This window comes from Cinclus cinclus, chromosome 13 (assembly GCF_963662255.1).
Source record: "Cinclus cinclus chromosome 13, bCinCin1.1, whole genome shotgun sequence".
In the NCBI taxonomy this organism is placed as follows: Eukaryota; Metazoa; Chordata; class Aves; order Passeriformes; family Cinclidae; genus Cinclus; species Cinclus cinclus.
In genome coordinates, this window is record NC_085058.1 from 8795229 (window position 1) to 8819567 (window position 24339).

The following is a 24339-nucleotide window of genomic DNA, read 5'->3' on the forward strand; positions in this document are numbered from 1 at the left end:
CGTTGCCAGTTCCAGAGCCTTCCCACTCAGTTTCTGCTCTGCCTGCTCTCTTTTAATTTTCTTTTACTAGTAACAACTTTTATTTCCTTCAGGGGAATGTGGGTTTTGCCCATTGGCTGCTGGTTAAGTTTCTTGGGTTTTTAAAGATATATTTATTCATAGAACAGCTTCATTTTGTACCAGTGATCTTTGGGCTAGCTCTTGAATTTTTTTTGTCTTTTTAGCTGTCTAGGTCAAATTTAATTCAAGCTCTTTTTCAACTATACAAAAGACAACACCTATTTTGTATGTAGCTCGTCTGGGCAAAAATGGGACTTAGTCCAGTGTCTGATTTTAAGACTGAAAATGAGAATTTTTGAGGGGTCGAGCATTTCATTGTGGGAATACCATGTTCCTGAGTGTGTGGCACCCTGCCAGGGGAAAGCTGAGTAGGATTGCTTGCTTTGCAGAGAAGCAGTGCATGAGGCACAGAATGGCTGAACAGGGAAGGGAGCCTGCTTTGGGTTGCTGGAGCATGGAGCTGGTGAGGGAATCCATGTGTGTAGCTCCCTCAAAACTTCAGTTTACTCAGGCTTCTAAATTAGAAAAATGATGTCTTAAAGGATAAATGGTTTCCATCCTTATATTCATGGTTTTCTCTTCCAAGAACACATCTGCTGCTGTATAACTCCAGGCTTAGTGATTAGACACAGTATAATCACCATGTAAAGTTCTTAGTGTGCAATGTGGAGCATAGCAATGAGTGCTGCTTTTTGTGATAGGATGAGCCTACTGCAAGTACTGGTTACTGCCCCTGCAGTGCAGAAGATGAAAATACTAAATGAGATTTAATAAAGTAATATCTGTAGACTAAGACCATTTTAAATTGAGATTTAATCTTCATTGGGGTATTATCATCCAGAATTAACCCTGGCATATATGAAAGATTTCCCTCTGCCCCAGAATCAAAGTGAAATGTCTACAATTGACTTTGTGATCAAATTTTAAATTGCAGTATTTTAATTAATAGAATCAATTCTGCAATTAATATATTACTAAATATTGCTACCAGATGAGTAAGGAGCATTCATATTCATCCCCTAAACATGAGGTGTGGAGGCCATAAGTGGAGGGGGGAATGTTACCCATATAGCCTCTGTGTGAACTGGGAAGCAGATCAAAGAGCCAGTACCATGTGCCTTGTCAGCTGGTTGCAGTTTGTTACTCCAGCTTGAAGCACAGTGTCCTAGGGACAAGTGTGCAAAGAGCTGAGTTTGGGATACCTGCTGGTCATCCAGCCAGTAATATTGTTTGTACATCAGCTGTTCAAACAACATTTATAAAAACTTGACCTCACATCAATTGACAGCAGACATAACATCCTCCTGAGAGCTCCAGGGATGGTACAATTACATTTTCAGGTAGGCAGCACAGGTGTGCCACATGTCTGGACTTGGACTGGTTTGTCCTGTGTTGAACTGACAGTGGGAATCTACTCGTGTGACTGAGACATCTGATTTGGGCATCTTCAAGACAAATGCTGCTCTTTAACGTATTTTATTCCTTCATCTGTCCAGGTCAGAGACTCACATGTTAATTCAAGGTCTTGAGCCAAAAACTATGTATGAATTTGCAGTTCGGCTGCATGTGGACCAGCTCTCCAGTCCTTGGAGTCCTGTAGTCTACCACACTACCCTTCCTGAAGGTAAGGAACCAGGAGAGGGGACCCTATGGTTCTAAAAAGAATGTTCTGTACACTAAATGGCTTGAAAAAGTGCTTGTTAATTTTAAGCTGTGTGTAAGAGAGAGAAATCCTTTCCTCTGAGACACAAGATAGTGCTCTTCTTGGTGAGAGATAGAAAAATGCTAGCAGGGAAATCCCTGTTTTGGAACTGTGAAATTATTTTTCAAAATCCACCCCAAATCAGAATTGATTTTTGCATAAAGTATGATGCTTTCACTACTAACAGCCACTGAATAGAAATAACTTGAATGAAAACTTTAAAATATGTATGTATTGAAGAGGCATGGCTGATTCATAGGCATTTATGAAAACATATTTTAAACACCAGAAGTTGTGGAAACTGCAAGAATATATTACACAGCTACTACCTTAGCTGCTGCTTTCATTTACTGTCAGCTTGGTAGGGGAAAATCCACACCTGCAGTTTCATGTTCTCACCAAAGCAATGTTTGGGAGGTGCTTGTGTGTTCACAGGATCATGAAGTGGGGGTTGTCAGTAACTGTTTCTTTCTGGAGTTGAGGGAAAAATACGAAACTTGCTTTTACAGAATGAATCTAAGTGGCTTGGAGTTAACATGAAAGTGTCTCTGAGGAGCAGTATACGTTTGTTTCAGTGTGGTTTCTGGGATGTAGCAGTAGCCATTAGGACTGCACATCAGTTCCTTTCTGAATAATCTAATTGCATGTAAATTGGGTTAGCCTAATAGCATTGTGTTACTGTTCTCACAGCACCATCTGGCCCTCCAGTAGGAGTGAAGGTGACTTTGATAGAAGATAATACTGCTTTGGTTTCCTGGAAGCCACCTGATGGTCCTGAAACAGTTGTTACACGGTACACTATTCTCTATGCATCCAGGAAGTCTTGGATTGCTGGGGAATGGCAAGTGTTGCACAGAGAAGGTAAACTAAAATCATGAACCTATGAACTGGACAAAAAGTGATGCTACTTACAAGATGCTTGGTTACTTTCAGTGACCTTGGACTACACTACTGCTATGAATTATGAAATAAATTCATGTAAATCACATGAAAGTTCCAATTAGTTTAGAATTCTTGCCATGGGAAGATGTAATAAAAAGCAAGTTCATATTCAGAAGGTGAGGAGAGAAGGGGCTCTCAGTGTTGCTTTGGAGCTCAGTGTGTGCATGTAAACCAAAATGTCTTATAAATCCAATTACATCCATCTTAGTTCCACTGTAACCATGATTGTGATGGTTTCATTTTGTAAATGCACTCTTTCAAATCTGAAGTCTCTGAGATGCCTTGCTCTCCAGAAATAAATGTTTAAATGTGGCTGTGTGGGCTTATATGCTTCTGTCGATCACTGCCAATCCAGTTAGCTGTTTGCTTAATGAACTTTCTCCTACTCCCAGTAAATCACTCTGCAAATTCAATTTAACTCTCTGGCTCTATTCTACTGCTGAGCCCCAGCTAATCTCACAGTACCTTGGGTATGCTGACGTGAACTGGAGTCACATCTCTGTGATTAAATGCAAAGATCGGATAAATTTTTGTAGGCACTTTTCTGAATAATACCGGGATTTGAAGAGCTGAATCAAGAACAGATTTCTGCTGTAGCCAGAAAAAAGTAAAAAGCATTTATTGTTCCATTGGTAGTCAAAATAGACAGAAATAGTTCAGAATAGATAATGTTCTAATAATGCCTTAAGCCAGAGAGGAAAACTCAGTGTCGCAGAGTAAAGTCATGTGCTTGAGTAACCTATTTAAGAGGATTGTCCTGGAAAAGTTACTGTTTTGTTGTTCTGTTTTGTTACCTGGCTGGAAGCTTAGCTGTCAGCAGAGAGTGGCTGTACATTTTCTGTGGAGATAATTCTAAAATGACTGTGCTCTCACAGAGGATAATTCATTTCACCATCATGGAGAGTGAGCTGTTCTAGTTCAGAGCTGTTCTTTGTGCTGCTCCTGAAGAGGATAAAGGGCCAACAGCCCCTCTGAAAGGTGGCAGTGCCACTTTGTCTGCTGCAGCACACTGATGTTTGTCAGGCTGGCCTCAAAGGGAATGGGCAGCTGTGAAGAGTAACAGGGAAATAACTATTAAACTAAATTTGTGAAAAAAAAACCAACAACTAGTCTCTGAAATATCAGTCAGGTCTAACTACAGGGGAAGATTGAGCCCATGGGTTTTTGCTATTAAAATTGTTCAATGCAACAGTAATTTAAATAAAGTTGTCAAACTAAATTGTTGAAAAAAACAGTGATATTGTTATATTAAAGGACAAATTTACTATTATTTTTTACTCAGTAGAAGACCCAGCAGATTTAAATTCACTGACAGCTTATATTTGAAGACTAAATCTTGTCATTCTATTGATGATGCACTGTATTTGCTGCATGCAGCAAAGTGGCTGAATTGTTTCAGATACATTGTTCAGCTCACTCATGCCTGTGAAACTGAATAGCATCTCTGATAGTATTTCACCAGAGATTTCGGATGACAGGATGGCAATAACAGTAAACATTTTCATGTGTTCCCACACTGAAAGTGTTGGAGGGAATGAGCAAATGGAGAGCTATAAATCTTGGTGTATTACTGTGCCCATCAATGTTAGAGCCACAAATTTTGCATTTTGACAGATAAATTAGGGTTTGAGGCATGGCGTGGAATTCAGCTATCTTGACACACTAGGACAATCTGTTATGGTCTGAGTTAAAGTATAGATGACAAAGTCTGTGAAAGGAGTATATGTAGAGATAAAATTGGGCAAATACCATGATCAGTCCTGTGACAGTCCTTTCATAAGTAATTTGAGGTAGGAGCAGGGTTTGGGTTTTTTAGTGCATTTATTCTGATTAGATCAGTTAACTCTGTGCAATAAACAGCATTGTTTTGTCTTGATGCCAAACTTGTTCTGCAGTAGATTTGTGAAATCTTGACTCCATTCCATTCTCATACCTCCAGAGAAATCCCCTCAAACTAAAAAAAAAAAACCAAAAACAAACAAAATTAAAAAAACACCAAACCAAACAACCACCAACCAACCCTGCAACCTATAAATGTCCTAGCATGGGCTTTAGTTTATGCACGAAATTTTCTCCCAATCCACCCCATAATTTGACTGAGCTTGTGTTAGGCCCATCAAAACCAGAAAATATAACTGCATTTTGGGGCTGATTCATGATGTGAGTTATCTTCCAGCCACCTCCCCCTTCTTCCCTAGTTCTCTTCAAGTGGATCAGAAGTTACAGCCCTTGCACACTTGGTGTGCAGTAAATCAGTACTAAGTGCTCACTTGCTTTAGCCATGGAGCAGATTGGAAAGGAGCTGGTGGCAAGGAGCCTGTGATATTGAAATGTGACCTTTCACCCTTGCTGGTGCTAAATATTACAGCTCCTCTGGTTACAGATACCTAACATTTTACTTCAAATGCTTTCAGCTAATGTTTGGTTTTTTTTAATGGAAGAACTGAAATAGCTTTTGAAGTAGCTTCTTTTTTGCCAAATGTATAATATTTCTGTCAACAAAACAACCTTATATTTTATAGGCTCCCATGATACAATACATTTTGACTTCTCAAACTGATTAAAAAAGTTAAAATTTTGACTTAAGTCTGAGAAAGTAAATGGAGTAGGTGAAAGTGAAGAGATAGATTTAATGCTGTAACTGCCACTGTTAGGGCAATAAAAGCAGCATATTTCTATTGCATCAAGAGACACAGGTATTTTAGAAATGAATTGGAATTCTAAGCAGTAGTTGCAGTCCCTGGCTAGGAAAAGCTCTCATTGACTTTGATAGGAGTTTTGCCTGTCTAAGGACAATGCTAGTGAATCCTATTTATGTTCTTAATCTTTTTTCCTGCCTTCAGAGACTTTAAGTAATGGATCTCTAGCATATGAAAAAGACATTTTCTGTAATATTCTTAGCAGCACAGCTTAGATGCACTGTAATCAAGGAAGCCTACACAGGTCTGAATATGGATTAATTTTGTTTTAAAATCATGCCATGTACTCTTGTACATGTACTCTTGTACTCAATGTACTCTTGCAGAGCTGTCCTGTTCCTTTAACTAGACCTGAAATTTGATAAACTGAACCTGGATTCTTTTGTTATATCAATTTTCATTCACGTTCATGGTACAGTAGGTGGAGGAGAGGCACATATGTTCTCTGTGAGAGAGGTTTAACGTTCTGGTTTCTGTGCCTCAGAGTCTGGTTAGCACTAGGTGCATGCCCTTGCAGATGTGATCACAACATAAAGGCTGTCACACTGAAATGCAGCTGTGCTAGGTTTAGGCTTGGTGTGCTGTGTGTCATGGCTGATACTTGAATCTGGGTTTTGAACTCTGCTGGCACTTCACAGTGTCCTATGTTCAAATAGAACGGAGAGAAAGGAAACAAGGGATGAGAAGGCAAGCCCAGTGTCCATTCTGTAGCTTGTGTATGCAGGGTAGAATGTATCAAAGTGATCACAATCCTCAAGCAAGGTTTAGAGGTGCTATTGGGAAAAAGCTGTAGGTCCCAATGTCTGAATCTGAGTCTTTTCCCAAAATTTTGTCTAACTGAAACTGTTTATCATATCTTTTCATAGGAGCGATGACCATGGCTTTGCTGGAAAACCTTGTAGCAGGAAACATCTACTTGGTTAAAATAGCAGCCTCCAATGAAGTGGGAGAAGGACCCTTCTCAAATGCAGTGGAATTTGCTGTCCTGCCAAAGGAGACTTCAGAGTCTAACCAGAGACCTAAACGCTTGGATTCGGGAGATTCCACAAGTCAGTGGCAGTGTTTTGATTACTCTGTCACAAGCACTGGGGATTAAAGATCCCTGTTTGTTTTAGCTGTAACCACTTTCTGGGTAAACCATTCTGTCTTATGTGAGGCAGTCCGAGCAGTGTAGCATTTGCTTCTTCTAAATGAAACAATTCTGGAATTTTTGTCTCAGTTCAACTCAGAACTGGTCTAATTCTCTTGCTCAGGTATGGAAAGTTTGCCTTTCAAATGAGAATATATAACTGGTTTGAATTTTACATCACTAACTTTGCAGCCAGCTTTCTAAGGCATTTCCTTTAAGTCCTTTATCTGGCTTGAGATAACAGTAGCACTGGGTCTGTCCTCTTCTTCCTCTCCCAGGACTGCACTGACCAGACACTCCTCTGATCTACAAGTTTTAGTTTCACAAGTATAAAAATGTATGGCCTGGAAATCTCATTAGAAGGAAGCATTTGTTTCTGTGGTTGCAACTGTAACCCTATTAATTTCCTGACAAGGGCGTAGGGTTTAACTCTTCTTATTTACTGAGCCTTTCTATGTTCCTTTTTGATACAGCTTATTCTGACTTTTACCATCTGGACCAGAAATCAATGACTGGCATTGTTGTTGGGGTTTGCATAGCCTTGACCTGCATCCTTATCTGCATCCTGATCTTAATTTATCGCAGTCGAGCCAGGTACGTTTTTGTTCTCAAATACTGAGCTCTTTTTCAATGCACTCACTCTTGGATGTGCCTTCTCCTCCAAGAGTGCCAAGTTCTCTGAAGTACTCTGTCTCTTCACCTGTTTCTACTAGTGTTGGAAACAAAGCACTTTGTTGGCTCTTCCTACTCTACCTGAGCCCCTTCTCCAGTGAAAAGGAGGAAGAACCCACAGAGTGAGTCAGTGGTGGTGCTTTGACAACTCAGTATGAGGCTTGTTTCCAGCTGAAGCCCTGTTTTGGGTCACATAAACTTGCTGCTGTTCATCATCTGCTCCTCCTGCTGAACCCTCCAGCCTGCCCACACCTGGCTTGCAAGGTTTTACCCCCGGGGTGCTGCTGGACAAGGGGAACTCTGTCATAAAGGAGTTCCATGATGCAGATTTTAAAGCAGATCCATGATGCAGTTTCTTTGCAGTGGTGCAAGCCACTGTCTGTGTCTGTCATCAGCTGCTAGAGGGTATAAACTGGCTCAGCCCAGAGCCCTGGGATCAGAACAAATATAAGTCACTTGAAATAATATGTTAAAAAAACTCTTTGAAAGTGTTTTTCAGTAACAAGGGCTTTTTAGCTTGCATGCAGGAAAAAGTATGAACTGGGAGACAGACTGTGTAGTATGGTAGAAAGGTCTTAATGTCATTAGTGGTTACTTCCTTCAAGTAATATTACTAATCATGTCAATTCCTGTCTGCACATAAGCTTGTAGCCTACTGTGTATGATTAACTGGAAGCAGATGCTATTTTTATCACAAGCAATAACATTTAAATTCCATGTGAGTTAGGAGTATCATATAACAAAATGTAAATGCCAAGAATATACCAGGATTACTTGATTAATAATATCTTTGAAGTTTATCCTTGAATTTTTTTGTTGTATTGTATTCCTGTGGGTCAATTTTACTCCTCCTTAACACTGTGTAGGAAAGCATCTGCTCCTAAGCCTGTGCAGCAAAGCACTGACCAGCTGTCACATACCAGCATCTCATTAGCCAGTCCTAATGAGGTGGAGAAGAATATTGAAGGAATTGCAGAGAATGAAGAATCCTTATTGCCAATGATAGTTGGAAACAGCTTCATTGATGCTAAGGTACTGTGGCTTTTACTAACTTCCAGCTCAGATATCTTTCTTTAGAATTCATTGCTATAACATCAGAGATCCTTATCAAAAGTAAAATATGTATCCTACAAACCTTCAGGATGCTGTTTTATTAATGGCATGAGCACAAAGTTGGCAATCTAGGCTCATAGTTTCAAGACTTATCTGAAAGTTCAGTTTAAGGTCTGGTTGCGTACACTTGTCTTCAACTGTACTCTGCAGACTGCAGAGTTTGGCCCTGGCACAGCATCAAAGGGCAAAGGCTCCATAGACTTGGGGCTGCTCAGTGGCCTCTGCTGGTCCCAGGAGATAAGTGAGAGTCCTTCACAGCACCTAACTCAATGCACACTCTAGTCAGCTATGGCACTAAGCAGGTATTAAGAAAAGTATTATTTTTTTGTGTATTTACTGGTAAGACAATGTTGCAGTTTATAAACTCATACTCAGAAAAGTGATAAATTAGCCTGGATGGCAGGATGTACCAGTGGGTGTGCAGAACCTTCAGTCCAGGAGTTCAGGGTGACACCACCACTGTGGCCTTTCTTTCACATGCAGAGTATCATACTGAGTTCAGGCTTGTTCTGTTCACTCTGCAAACTTGGGTGCAGCTGCTCCCTGAGGATGTGTGCGAGAGCTGAGAAATGGAAATGGACCCAGGAGAGACAGACACTGACTATGAATGGCCACATAAAAATACTAGAGCAAGAGCAGTAGCTGGAATCTTTTGCTGTGTGCCTGCAGTATTGCAGCTTTGGGTCTGGACAGAAAGCTTGCCAGATTTAGTGGGTCTGTTCTTGTCTTGAGCAGATGGGCACCAGACCACAAAAATGTGACTCACTACTAAGGCTTCATTTGCCTTCATTTTCAATATGGAACCAGTAGGTAGGAATAAAAAAAAATATTTTAAACTATCTTAGAAATTTACTTTATTAAAATAAATGTCTGCATGTTCCTCTGTTGTAGGGAGGATCTGATCTGATTATTAACAGCTATGGGCCTGTCACAAAGACTAATGGCAAGAAAAGATGGCTGTTCTTCCAAGATGCTAAGAAGGTGAAAACTGAGGAGGTAATTGCTCTAACAGAGATGCACAGTCTTTACTGTAATACCCTCTTTGCAAAGGAAGATACATAGTTTTCTGTTTATGGAAAAACATATTTAGTGGTTTTAATTGGATAGTTTCAGTTGTGTGAGGTTGATGGTGTTCTATCTCACCATAGTAAAGTCTTACAGAAATTCCATTTTCTGGCAGATATTGTTGTTAGGGCACTGTGACCCTTTACAGTTGGCAGACACTGTAACTCTGCCATTAACTGATTGCTTACGTGGCTTTGCCTTTGTATCTGTGAGCAGAAAGAGTTCTGTGTACTTTGCATTGCATGAACTAATTCTGCAGAGAGTCTGTATAAATATAAATACAAATTAAATATGTATTTACAAATAAAAATAATATTAACATAGAAATAGTCCTTCCTGCCCTGGCAGCTAATATTTTTGTTGGCTGAAGAGAAACAAATGAGGGAAACTAGATGATATACCCAAAGTACTGAGAAAACTGAGAACCTGAATAGAACTCTCTGGCTTCTGAAATTGTTGATCTGGACGTATTTGCTATTTGGCTGAGAAAAAGAGCAGTTTAAAACTGAAGTGTCAAACCAAACATGGAACATTACTATGCAAATTCATACCCATGGAGCACATAACCATTCTCCATTGCATTTTAACTTGTATTGTGCTCTTGTGTGTTTAAGAATTAGAAAGTCTTGATATCCATGTTGTAAAATCATATTGAAAAGTATTTCTACAAGCAGCTGTGTATTTCTGATGCCTCTATATGAAAAATATTTGCTATCACCCAAGGAGTAATGCTTAAAGAACTTGCATGAGGGGACGGGAGGGAGCTCTACCAAGTGTGTTTTTAAAATACTCTTCACGTCTCTCCCGTGAAATAATTTTTTACTAGCCATGCTTATCTAGAAGGATTATTTAATCTACTGTGGAAAAGTATGAGCAGGGCTTGAGATTGATTATTTTTAAACTGTAGGAAAGCCCTGAGAGAAGCATTCTGGTGGAATAGGAGCCAGGAAACGCAGTAGAAATGGAAACGATGGCACGGCTTTTGTGAGGCTGTTTTCTGTGTGTGTTTCTGCAGCCCCAGCGCAGGTTCGTGCGGGCGGTGTGTCTGTACCGGCCGGGCCCCGCCGCGCTGCTCGGCCAGGACGGCTCCCCCGGCCCCCAGCCCGGCTTCCAGGGGCCCTTCGGTGGCGCGGCCGACACGGAGCACTCGGCCAACAGCGAGGGGAGCCACGAGACCGGCGACTCGGGGCGCTTCTCTCACGAGTCCAACGATGAGATCCAGCTGTCCTCGGTGCCGGGTGCCAGCCCCTTGGCCGGCAGGCGCTGCCCCGTGGTGAGCAGGGCCAGCGGCCGCGCCGAGCCCCCGCCGCGGGTCCCTGCTGTCCGCTCCCCTCTGCAGGGCCACCCCAAGTGACCCCGCGCCACGCCGGACCTTCCCGGCGTGCGTCTGTTCGAAGGACAATGAACAGGGAGCCAAAGCTTCATGGTGGAAAGCCTGACTAACCTAGCAGGTGGTCCATACTTCTGTTGAATGTTGGTTTGTTGTTTTTTTTTTTTTTCTTTTCTTTTTTTTTCCTGTGTTTTGGTTTGTTTTTTTTAAAGCTCACTCGTTTTGAATGTTCAGTGGTCAAAAAATGTGAAAGGAGTGAAGATTTCCGACTAAAGTTAAAACTACGTCACTGGAGCAAAGGGAAGGCTGTTGGCCCTTTTGCTGACTATCTACCTCAGTTTGCCGAGAGGTGAACTCTGAATGATGACTGCTTTACCTCATTTGTGTTCTAGTTGGTCTCAGCTATAGAACTGATGATACTTCCTAGTAGTGTTGTTTTATTTCGGGGTTTTTTGTTTTCATCCCCCCCTGCAGTTGTGTGTCGAGTGAGTGTGTGTGTGAGGGTGCATGTGTATGTACTCAGTGATCAGGGAGTTGTATAGGTTGGTGGACAAGATTGTTTAGCTGAAGCTCTGTCTTTAAAAAGAAGGAAACCTCAGAGTATAAAATATTATGATTTCATGTGGTTGATACAGAGTATGTTAAAAACTGGGAGAACTGGAACTTCCACATACATGGTCACATGAAATCTTTTGTACCTCTTGATTTCTTAGATCCTCAGTAAGCCTAGGACAGTGCCTTTCCCCAGAAACCTGTGCTAGCAGCTGCTGGCAGCATATATGCTGTATCCCTGGGGCTCTGGGACATGCTGGATTGCCCACAGGGTGACAAATATTGCCCTGTATTCGCAGTTAAGGCTAAAAATCATAGCAAAATGAAGAAGTACTCAGCATTTTCAAACAACTTGGCTTTGCCTGAAAGTTATGGAATAGATAACAACGCTGAGTATTCCAGTATAGCAGTACTTCTTAACAGTGGTGCCTTGCATTATATATTATGAAATTACTGATTTGCCTTATTCCTTTTTAGTATTCATAAAGTTCCTTTGGAGTACAGAAAGATGCCTTAAATGCTTCTTAGATGTTTTAAGTAAACTGAAACATGAGTTTATATTTAATTTTTACCCATCTTTGAGTGCTGATAAGCAGTGCTAGCATTGTAGTATGTCTCAGAACTGTTGTTAGGATGCAAACCTGCTCTTTGCCTTCACCTAGTGTGCTATTAGCCAGGAATTTTAGCTCAGGGAGTGACTTTACCTATATGCCAATCTAAAACTCTGATTAGGCTACCATGAGAGATAAAAAAGCCAGAGCTTTAGTTGAAGAGTCTGTTGAAAGAGGTGAGTGCTGCTACTGCCTCAAACCCATGCAATTCCTGTTTTATACTACCTCCTTTAAAAATTATTTTAGTGGGTTGTTTTTTATTTTGTTGTTGTTGTTTTTTCCTGTACTCAGGGAACAGTTTGTTACTTTTAAGCTGCCTCATGGAAATGTGGAGCAAACTGACAGGGTATCATTTTGTGTTTTAATAGGAGAGAGCAAGAGACAGGGAGAAGGCTGGAATCATCCAATGTTATAACTTGCCTGTATCTATATCCAGTCCTCTTCTCACTCCTCTTTCCCTATTCTACTTAAAAAAAAAAGAAAGAAAGAAATAAAAAGAAAAAAAAATTAGGCATATGTTTTTACTTTAAAAAAATGTTTAAGATATAATGTTGTGAGAAAACAACCATAGGAACTCCTGGCTCTATTGAAGTCTGTCATACTGTCCCACTGACTTTACTGCTGCTGAGATGTCACCTCCAGATGTGCCAGGCTGACTCCTGTGTTGCTCCTCACTATCAGAAGCTGTGGGTAAGCCCTACTTTTGTGGTTGGACTGTGCTGAGGAATCAGGCTCTGGTTCCTGGAGCTCCTTTCCCTTGGAACTGTTGCCAGTCCTGAAGCACACAGTACACATTCACCTCTCCCTAATAGTGCTGATTCAAGTGCTTGAAGAATGATCTTGTACCAAAGACTGTCCTGTGGAAGAGAAGAAAGCCTTATATTGTCAAAAAGGAGTTGAACTAGTGAAAAGGCTATAGGTTTGAAGAGCTGAATACCTTTTATTATATATGTAATTACTAACAAAAACCAACAGGGCTTCTAGATTGTAGTAGTCGATTGCATAGGTGAGTTGTACGCTTCAGCAATTTTAACTACCTTGTTGTTCCAAGAGCCTTTAAAGAAAGTTATAATGCCAGCAGATATCTCCAAAGAATTCCAAGTGTAATTTTTTTCTCCAGCATGTAGTCGATGAACAGTACAGTATTAAGAAAAATATTTTTTAACAGTTTTTTTTCTACTTGCTGAAGAAAAAGAAAACCTTTTCACCAAAGATTTATTTTTGGTCTTGTCAGGCAGAACGTGTAGTGTACAGCAGAATACTGTTTTTAGTTAGGTAAAGTGTGAATTAATCAAAACTAGAGTAAGAATGTGTAACTGTAGCATGAAGTTTCACACTTCATCTTTCAGAGTAGCCTCTTGTGTTAGTTGCATTCAGAAAGAGCTGATATGCAGATGGTAACTGCTCCTCCAAAGACTTGTTTGCTGTAGGTACTGGCAATGGGGTATAATTTTATAATCCTTGTTACAGGTAAATACTATAAATCCTAAACTCTTCCTTCCAAAGACCCGTTCTGTAGTTTAATTTATGGATAATCTGAGAGAAACAGACTTCATATAAAATCTGCCAATCTTCTATAGATGCTTGAAGTTCAATAACCAAAGAGTTTAAAATTCTCAGTGTGTTAGATAGAACTGGATTCATCACTTAATGTTTTATCAAGGTACTTCTTATCAGCAAATAAAGAAAACCAAAGATATTTAAGGTTACCTCAGCATGTAGGCAAGCTTAGTTAGGCATTAATTATTCTGTCTTTATTTTTATGTTAACCAAATATAAAACATTTCTCCAGAACCCAGTCTACATTCATATGCTTCCCTTTGGCACAGTCATGATTACTACAGAACAGAAATCCTCTCCTCAAAATTCATGGCCTAGTACTAATATGTCACAAGACTTTGTGAGAAAAAATTCGTCTTGTGATTGAAAATGCCAACAAGTTAAGCAAAGGAATATCCAGAAAAATTGCAGAAATTGATAATATCTCTATTGAATTTAATAGCAGAATCAGTCCTTCATAATTTTAACATTGCAAAATTTAAAAGTTTAAATGCTTCATATCCTTGAAACCAATGCATGTAATTATAAATATGATCTTACAGATGATAATTTTTTTCAAAGTTTATACCTGTGGCTGTCTAAGGGAATAAGTTTTTCACTTTGTTCATTCCATTTGCCTAGAGAGAGCTGGCAGAACACAGCAGGCAGACTGGTTTCAGGTTTTCCAGGTTTTTCTTCTCGGTTATGTCTGTAGAAACTGGGTCCTGGAGAAAAAAATATAATTTCTTAATTATGAATTTTACTAAATATGTTCTGGAAGATGAACATAAATGTGGAATTTAGTGTTACACTATGTGAATTGATTTTGTTTAAGTGTGGTAAGAACTAAGGGGCCATGGCTGGTGTAATGAGTGTGTGTGCAACCCTTGTTTTAAAAAAAGACAAAAATGTTACCCTTGATATGACTTGAAAAGCATGAAAACTTACAGAGGAAACCTCAAAACTGACTTACCATGGTGATGGTGTTTGTTAGAGAGGATCTGCCCTTCAGTGCCACAGCAAGGCCTGGAGCCAAAACTGAATGCTCAATCTGCCCACAGCTACACTTGTGTGCTTTCTTCATATTTAACAAATACAAAGCACTGTCATCTTTCAGGAGTTATCCAGGACTGGGAATGTGTGTGCTGTGCAGGACAGAGCACATCACTTGGTTATTTTTTAACAGCTCTGCTATTGTAAGAGAAACCTGAAAAATCTACATGTCACTTTCAGTAATTTCCTGTATTAGCTCTCCATTTTTTGGATAACTGATGGTATTTTTAACAGAAAAGAGTATCAGGAAATTGCTTTGCCTATTTTTACTTAATCTTATAGTTAATTCCCTCTCTGGGTTTAATCCCGTGCTTTAGATACAAGTTTCTTGTTTGCCTTTTTCAAATCGGTGTCCTCATCCTGTTTCTTTTTAAGACAATGGGAGAATTAATTTGTATTTCAGCTAGCATAGTCTGGACAAACAAAATAACATTTTGTTTGTTTTTTTAAATCTTCACAGTACTATTATTTTAAAAGGACAGGAGTCTTAGATAGTTAAAACTCCCACAGGCAAATGGATTTCTGTAAGGTAAGTCACCATGCATCAGAGGTCCCTCTGTAACTCTCCATGAGTTATATTAGCCTGTAGTAAACACTGAGTATTTCAAGTCAGTTTACCTCCTTTTCATTGCAAATCAAGTCAACTTGAATGACTTCTCATTTGCTGCAGCCTGGGTGTACACAAGCATAGTTACTGCTGGCTCTCAGTAAAATGTTACTCTGAGCAAACTCTGGGCTTTTGTTCATTTTCTGAATTTTTTTTCATTTAATGATGGAAAAGTCCATCTCCTAACATGGGGAACATTGGTAGATTTTTCAGGGCACTCCATGTTTAGTCAAAAATCCGATTCTTGGCAACCAGAGAGAGCTGCACAGGTGTAATGCTGGTGGTATTTCACAGAAATCAATTTAGTGACATTATTCTCATAAAATTGAAAGCAGAATTACACTTAGTAATTGCTAAAGTGGTACTTGTTAGCTTGAACAATTGTTACACTCTTGGCAGTTGCTGCAGCTGCAGCTCTGCTAATGGCAGGCAATCTCTAAAGCAGAGCAATTCCTGTCTGCAGGAAATACTGAGCACCTTTCTACAGCAACACTGTGTAGTATTTTGGAATGTGTGTTTCAAAAGCCACAGATCTTCAATACAAGTTCAAACCCAAATCACTTTCAGTTAAGAGAGACAAGAACACAAATTCAGTTTGGCTCAAATATAAGCTTATTTCTTTGAAATTCCTCCAGGTTTATGCTGAGCCCACTCCTGACTGACTCAAAAGGGATAGAAAAACATGCTTAAGGCTTTGCTGTGTTGGGCCCTGTGTTTCCATTGGGTTCCTTCAAAAAAAGTTTTCAGCTTTTCATGGTTGCATATACTGACATTGCATCTGCCTGGTGTGTTTTCAGTGAAGACTGACTGTATATGAAAAACTGATTTATACGAATTGTTGCTTTTTGATTGTTTGGTTTTTTTCTTTTTTTTCTTTTTTTTTTTTTTTTTTTGGTAAAGTTGTGAATGAATTGCCAGTGTAGGAGCCAGGTGTGTATCTGACGTTGTGGTGGTCTGGATCCTTTCACTCCGTGTGCCATTTTCTTCTAAGGGCAGCAATGGCAGACTGGCTAATGGAGGATGGAGCTGAATTGTATTAATTTTATATTTGTCTCAGGGGATCAGCTCCATGAATTCCATTGCATGAGGGAAGCTAATGTTTGCCCTGATTTGAATGTAACTTTTTAATGTCTTTGAAAAACTATTTTGTTTAATAATGTGGATTTGTTTTTCTTTTCTAGCATTCTAGTAAATGTTACCTAGTGTGTTGGTTAATTTTTCCCCTCCAGGGTTGTTTATATACTACCCCAAGGTCATGCCAAAAAATAATAGAAGTTTAAATGCCAAATGTTTATGAAACTGCTGTCTAAATACTGATTGATTGCACAGTTAAAATAAAAGTTTTCCTTAGTAAAAGTGTTACTTGATACTTTCTTTTCAGTGTCTCTGAGGAGTGGCTCAAAACAACGAAGATAAAACTGCAGCACTTCATTTCAGGCTGAGCTGATAGGGATATTGTTGGCACTCTAAGTCATAAAAAGAGGTAGACAGCAAACTGAACTTATTGTTGAATTTCATAGAACTTTCCCAACCATGTATTCATTTATCACTTATGTACCTGTAATTATTTCTCACCTAAATCTCTTATGTTCCACTGCTGAACACCCATGCAAGATCTCTGTTCTGCTTTATTTTCATGGGGTGTGAAACACGTGGTTCTCAGTGCAGTTCCTCTCAAAAGCCTGGAAAGCTGCTGACAAAGCTGCACTGCTGAGTTTCCCCAGCACATTTACACCTGTTGAACCTGATGTTCAGTGTAGGACAAGACTGAAAATGCAGCTGCTGTGGGTCAGAAGGCAAACTGCTGCTGTTACAAAGGACTGCATTCTAGATGGAAGTCAGTCAAGTTCAGTTAGTGAGGAAGTTCTGTTCTGGAGGGATTAAATGGTTTCTGTTCCAGCAAGCTGATCACTTATTGCCACCGGAGAGCAACAAAAACTTGGCTGGGCTGTTGAGAGAGTTCAGTTCAGAGCTGGATTTAGAGAAATGGTGCCCATGCAAATTACTGGAAATGAAACCATGGAAATGATTGCTGTAATTAACACGGTCTCTAGGGAGACTAAAATCAAAACATCAGTGGAAATGGAATCTTACAATACTTGGTAGGTTTTATTTCAGTTTTTGTCTATGTTGTCCCCTAAAATATTTGAATTCTTCTTTTTTGGCACTGGATATACTTAATGGAGAAGGAAAGATATTCACAGGTATTTTGAAGCTTTGAAATCCCAGTATTGGGAATTGAAGATCTGAAATAAATGTCCAGTAGCTTTTTACCATGTCCAGGAAATGACTGTTTCTGAATACATTTACTTTTAGTTCTTATTCCGACCATCTGTAAGAGGCATGGGCCCTGTCACTTTCAGGTGCCCCTAAGAAAGGGCACGCTGTGAAAACACCCCTGGGAGTCAGAGCTTTTCTGCTTTGTCAGATCTCCTGCTGGTCACTGGGGGTGCCTGAATTCTGCAGTAGAACCATGAAGTCTCTTTCTCTTTGAATTCTCAGAAGACAAAGGAAATCCCAAAAAAAAGCCTCATCATGCTTCTTTATGAATCACAGCTGTTCCTACCTGCAGAGTCTGCTTATAGACCAGTTCTTCCTAGGTTATATGACATTTATCCCTGGGAGTTTTACAGCACCAGCTGTGGAGATTATTTATAAAACCAACTCTAATCCAAAATTCTTTATTTCTTATGTTCAAATATAGGAACACTGAAACAGAGTTATTGAGAGATAATTGAGAAAATTAGACCAATGCTGAAAATATGATTGAGTATTTTAAGAGAGTATTTGTAAAAAAATTAATAAATCCTAAATAGAGTAAATAAATTACATTTCAAAAGATAACAATTTCAAATAGCTAGGGAACAGTCAGTCTTAGGCTGTGCAGTGATACAAAGTTTTATCAGTGGAATTCACCAGAGATGTTGCTGTTTCTCTAGGTGAGAACAAGAACCAACTGCAGTTTCCAGTTACGTTACTGATGGTTAGTACAGGTTCATTCTACAGCCCAGAATCCTTGTTCTCAGTAGCAATATCTAAACTGTAAAGCCCCATCTTCCAAGGAGTTCCTTAGGAAGAAAACAAGGAAAGCTTAGAAACCCTTGCTTAGATCCCTCGGTTTGGGATCCGATGCTGTGCTACCTGCCTGCAGTGTGCCACCAACCTCAGTGTCTGAGCTACACACAGGTGAGTGCTGTGGGCCACTTACACTGAATAACCACATTCATTGAGGTGACAGCATTGCTATTTCTTTGTTTAGTTTATCAGTGACAACAATCTACAGTCTTACCTTATCTGATTTTTGGATAAAAGGATCAACACCTTGAAATATGAAAACCAGATGGGCTAAGAATCTACTTTGCACCTAAGCCAAACTTCACATCTTGTTATATATGAAAAAAACCTCTGCTTTCCTTTCATATATTTAAGTTACTCCTCTGAATATTTACAAGTAAATCCAGTTGGGTTTTCTGTTTGGGGATGCATAAACATTTGTTACCTGTAGGGTTAAACTCTGCCTTATCTTATTTCTGATACATGTTGGCACTGTGCAGCCCAGCCTGTTTTCTCTTCTTCCTTCATCTGCAGTTATGGCTCAGCATTGATTGCTGGACAGTAAAGCATATCCTCTGTAAGAGAGAAGCTGTAGGTGCTAATGTTGCTGCTGTCCATGTTGCAGTGTCTTACTCTTTCTATAACTGATGTCATAAGCCTTGGCTTCACCTTTTCCTCCCTACACAGTAAAGAAGATGGGATTTGAACCTCCCTCTCTTCACATACTTGCATGTTAAAGCCCCAGGTAAACACATTCAGATTTGACAAGGAGACACCAAATTGTTTCTGTCTCAAAGAGTAGTGTGAGCTTTATTTAAATCCTACTTACACAGGAATGCACCATTAAGACATAGAGAAAATATAAGTAATTCAGGACCTAGCTGTGCTCAGTGACAGAGGTGCTGTGCAGGGATATTCCTGCTCCACAGGATCACCCTTGGCTGCCAATAGAGGTCTGGGCTCTGATCTCTGAGAGGCTCCTGCCCATCCTGTGTGTGAGTTCCCTTTTGGCCTGCAAGAACCAGCTGAGATGCTTTTCTGGCACTGCTGCCAAGTGGCCCAAATTCCTCAGGGATTCTCTGGAGGGATGTCTTCAGCGTCACTGGAAATTTCAGGTGGGTTCAGAGGGTGCTGGATACTGTAATTATCCACAGTTTTGAAGGGCGAAAGTAAATTTTTATGGGCGATGGAAGATAATGTTTCCTATTATACTCTGTGGGACATTTTAAATCACTGCCTAAAACACTGGATTCTACTTTAGCTGGAAATAAAATGGGGACTCCCCAGAGCTCCTGTTAATAGAATGGTTTTGCATTTCCTTTTATCTGCATAGCAATACACTGGAGAAAAAATATTTCATGAGAAAAGCAGATTTCTGGCTAGGCTACCAGGTTATTGCATGAAAGCAGAAGTGTTGCATACACTGCAGCTCACTACAGCCTTTTAACAATTTGCAGTTTGGTGTGCTGGTCTAGGAGATTACCCCCCGCTCCAGTTTGCTGAAAACTGTCACCAGGGAATAAGTGACAAACCTCAGTCTATGCTGCCTCCTCACTTTTTGCAGTTTACAGACACAATAGCATAAAACAATCTCACTGAACTACTTGCTCATAGCCTTCCTTATGATAGGTTATGCAACTGAAGTTGGAAGTAAGACAGTTTACAGCACAGACTGTAAAATAATAATAATCATAAAAATCCATTAAAATTATTCATGTTAGCAACCATCCTGCTTTGGAATAGGTCTTGAATATTTAAAAGTCTGTAACAGCTTGCTCAGTCTCCACCAAATAAAACAATCTGGCTTTGCTTTACACAAAACCCACAGTCAAAGCAGAATGAATCCCTTGAGATTGAGATTTTCAGCTTCAAAGGATAAGTAAACCCCAGGCTTGAGTTTCTAAGTATTTAAATTAAAATTCTTCTGATAAATCAAAAGCAAGACAACCTCTAGTTCATAACAGGAAGAATTCTGGCTTTTAAAACACTTTAGAGAAAAAGATGGCTGTATTAAAGAGGAAAGCACTCTCATTTTTGATAAGCTGCTTCTCCACCTTTGTGGTGTAGGTCGGTGTGTTAGAAGCCATCGTAGCACAGCTGACAACCCAGGCCAGTCCCCAAGAGTTCAGCTGTGCTGGGGAAGGCTCAGAGTCACCTCCGTGCTGGGCTGTTGAGCACTGGCCAGGGCTGGGACCCTGGCACCCAGCAGTGCTGGCTGCTGCCACAGGGTCTCAGCCCGAGGGGGGAGGTTGCCATTTATAGTGGGGATGACTAGAAACAGCCTTTTAACAGGAGCACTCTGCAACTTGATTTAGCATTCAACAAGGTTTTAAAGAGTTTATGATGATGGTTTTTTTTTCCTGTAGCTCAGCTGGGCCAAAACTTAAGAGTCCAGCCCTGCAGTTGCAGATAAGAAAATTACAGGATCTCCAGAGGAACAGCTGTATAGCATCCTAAAACCTCTGCCTCTAAATTTCAGATTTGGAATTGTCCCCACTAGACATAATACATGCAGAGTAATTTAATCCAGTTTGGTGTTTGCAGACAGATAGTGCATATCTTTTAAATAATTCTACATTCTTTTCTTGAAATCCTGGATTTCATGTGAATTTTAGCCTGGGGATTAGGGAGGCTCCTCTCAGATGTGATGGGTGAGTGCAGCATCTATGGAACTAGGTCATGGTGCACTTACACATATTTAGTTATCTGTTCTTGTGTTCTTCCCTACTTTAGTGCACAATAAACAAAAGAGGGAATGAAGATGGATTTATCCTCTCCTCTCAAAGGACGGCAGAAGAGATTGCATCGTGGAGGTTTTTTTGCTGCATTTTCTAATAATGTTTGTGATTTTTCTTTTTCATTTTGCATTTTGTAAGCAATGAAGTGCAGGAATTAAATGCTTCCCTCCCTTTTCATCACACCACGATAAACAGGAAAATGCAAAGGATTCAAGACAATGATCCAGAAAGAGTAAGAAATTGCATTTCTTTCCTTTCCCCACAGAGTGTCCCCATTTCACTGTTCCTTGCTCAACAGGCGACCCCCCCCCCCCCCCCCCCCACCACCACCTCAGAGTAGGCTGAAGCCCATTTTGCAGAGTAGCCTACAAAGGTTACTTAAACATGTATTTGTCCCTTTCCAAAATTTATTATTGCCGTTAACAGGGCAAACTGAAAGTTCCCTTTTACTTATCATAGAGGTTTTATCTGTCTTGGTGACTTGAAGATCAAAAGAAGTTTTTTAATACATATACACACACACTGGATTTCTTGTCAAAACTTTTGTTCTTTGGTGTATATGTAGCTGTAAATAAAATAATTAAACTTAAGTCCCTAGGTAATCAATATCATCTTTATATTTTAATTCTTTAGGTACTAATTAATTTTTAATGTATTGGGTATAAAATTTTATTGTTTAAAACTACTGGAAAATTGTAGGTTATAACTTTGTAAGTTGTGCGTTGCTGCCAAGAGTATTTGAATGCGTTAAAGCTATTTTCTTCTGAGATACGTCAGCATATACAGATTTTAGATGTGAGCTGAAAAAATAAATGTGCATTCAAAAAAAAATTAACTAGTCTCACTAGCTTTTTTAACTAAGAGCTTGCTTTTGGACTTTAAAAATTTTGTTCCAGTATAGATATGACACTAGAGTGGCCTTTGTGCAGCTGAGACATTTTTTGATCGGTTCACTAATAACTTGTCTTGCAAAGCTCAAAAAAATGTGTTTCATCAGCCAGTGATTTGCAATGTGATTTGACAAAGGCATGATCATTCTCAGACTTGTGTCATATGGAAGAAAACTGATGTAGTGAGCTACAGATAAAAATGTACATTCTTTCATTTATAAATTCATAAGCCAACATATTCTGCACTTTTTTCCCACAAACACGCTTGTATTCATTTCAGACTGAAGTTAAACATGAATAAACGATTAATTAGATCTTGTTTTGTATTTTGTACTTTATATTATGTGGCTAAGTGGCTAGTGCAGAAGTTTAGACAGTCCTAATTTTTGCTGATTAAAAGCAGTAACGAAACAGGCGTGTGCTGGTGAGGCCTGGTTTACATCACCAGAACAGATGCAGCATTCACCAGCAGGCAGAGCAGTTTGCACTGAGATGGCTTCAGTGACTCATGCTCGAGCTGTTTCAGTTCCAGCTACAACCCTTAGGTGGGCAGAGATGCTCTGTCTGCATCTGACAGACCCACAAGGAACCCGTTTAACACATTGTCCCAGAGTAGTATCAGCTGCATAACCAGCCAGGCTAAAAAAGCATAAAAAGCACATCTCAGTGTAACTTATAAACATGCACGTGCTCACTTTTACTACCAACAAAGGGAGGTGTGGAGTAGGAGGACAAATGAGTCTGGAGCAGAGCTGTAACTCCAGCAGAACAACAAACCCAGATTTTTAGTGTTGTCTCAGGCCTGACAGAAACTCCCTCCAGCCTTGGTAATCAGTCCTGTTTATCACAGGGGTCCTGTGAAACATGCACAAGGCTGTAGAATTGGCACTTAAATTTGCATAACATGAGAAGAGGCCTTTTAGAAAAATTAATTATTGTACTTTTTCCCTCATAGCAAGGGGGGCATTAAATCTACTGATGCTGGAATACTGCTGCAAGCTAAGACTACTGCAATCCATATTTCCTTGAATGTGTCCCTTTTTTTCCAACTCAACACTTTCTATCCAGGTGGAAGAGGCTACTTGTGTGGCCATATGGCAGGAAACCTGCCCAGGTGCTGCCAGATGCTGTACCTTGGCACTGCCCTTCTGCAGGAGCTGCTTGCTGGTCTCCCAGCTCCACGTCCACTGCACAGGGATTGATTTCTCTCCGTGTAGGAAATCTTCTGCAATGAGCTGGTAAATCAGAATAGAGCTCTGTATGTATTTGAGAATTTTCTGTATTTTCAAACATACATTGCTTACATGAGAGAGAAACATCTGGATCTTCCCCTGGTACTGGAAGTGGCACAGTTTACCAACTTCTGGCTATTTTTCTTCTGATGTCATACTTTCCTTTTAATTTCCTAATTTTCTTCCTCTGAGATAGTATCTTGGCCTCCATAAAAATCAAACAGAACAAATCTTTCAATTTTTCCTTTTTAGAATTCCTTAAATATCAGTAAATTTCTCTAAGGTGTTTTTTTCCACTAGCACTTCTACATACATTCATATGTTGTCAATATGAGCTTCTATGCTCTGCTACTCTCTGCTCCTGAGATATGCAGTAGATACACAGGAAAAAAAATGCTATAAAAATCTGTTAAGGATCCAAGTCCAATTGATACTTGTCTCCTAAAATGTTGACAGCGTTGAACGTTCAGATGGTATGACAAAAATTAGTAAAAAAATTTGCTCTGCCTTCTAGTATTTTGCACAAGAAGACTTTTGGTAGCCTTCTTTTTAACCTGAATTCAGATAGAAAAGAACCTAGAAGTTATCGAACCAGCTCCTCTATACTTAATAACCTTTTTAGGTCTAATGACTAATTGAAGTTACTGTTAGCTCACCAAAACCACCCTTCTGAGTCAGGATTGGATATACTGAACAACAGTGTTTGTTCACAACTGAGTATTCTGGCAGGGAGGAAGAGCTTTCTGTGTGGTTGGTTATTGTTAAAAAGAAGAAAATTATTTCAGAATGACAGCATCACTACAGTTCAAAAGGACTTTGGCTGGACTTTGAGTCCAGCCTCTTGCACAAAGCAAGTCTAACCCTGAGCTTGGACCAGGTTATTCTGGGTTTTGCCCTGTTGGAAGCTCGTTTCAAATTATGAGTCTAATTTTTCTGTCACACTTTTTTGTGAAAAGCTTTGTCTCCCTTTTCTTGGTAACTTCCACTTAGGTGTTGGAAGGTTGCTAACTAGCTACCCCTAAACCTTCTTAATTAACGCCAGCTTTTGAGAGGAAGAAATGGAGTAATTTTAAGGACAGCTAATGAGCAGTGAGGCTTACCAGGTGGTGAATAGCGTGTCATAGTGAGAACTTCTGTAGATCTTTTGGGAAATATTTGGGATGCTGATATAGCAGGCACCTGAGCCAGTGAATTAGTTCCTTTCAGACACCACATCAGCTATTTCCAATGAGAGTTTAGAAGTGAGTCCAACAGGATTCTCAGACTGCTTACAAAAGACCTGAGCCAGTTAAAAGCTGAATTTGGATGAAGAGTAAAACAGACATCATTTTTTTGCAACTAGAGCACTGGG

At 39.8% G+C, this 24339-nt stretch overlaps 1 protein-coding gene across 1 annotated transcript in view; it reads left to right on the top strand.

The window, feature by feature from the left end:
• The window catches only part of PRTG (protogenin), a 77155-nt gene extending 65842 nt beyond the window's left edge, over nucleotides 1-11313 (top strand). Inside the window, 7 exon segments of the mRNA XM_062501211.1 lie at nucleotides 1557-1684; nucleotides 2453-2623; nucleotides 6270-6452; nucleotides 7006-7126; nucleotides 8071-8236; nucleotides 9209-9313; nucleotides 10398-11313. Coding sequence (XP_062357195.1) covers nucleotides 1557-1684; nucleotides 2453-2623; nucleotides 6270-6452; nucleotides 7006-7126; nucleotides 8071-8236; nucleotides 9209-9313; nucleotides 10398-10736 — 1213 coding nt within the window. The 3' untranslated portion in view covers nucleotides 10737-11313.
• Nucleotides 11314-24339: the final 13026 nt, after the last annotated feature.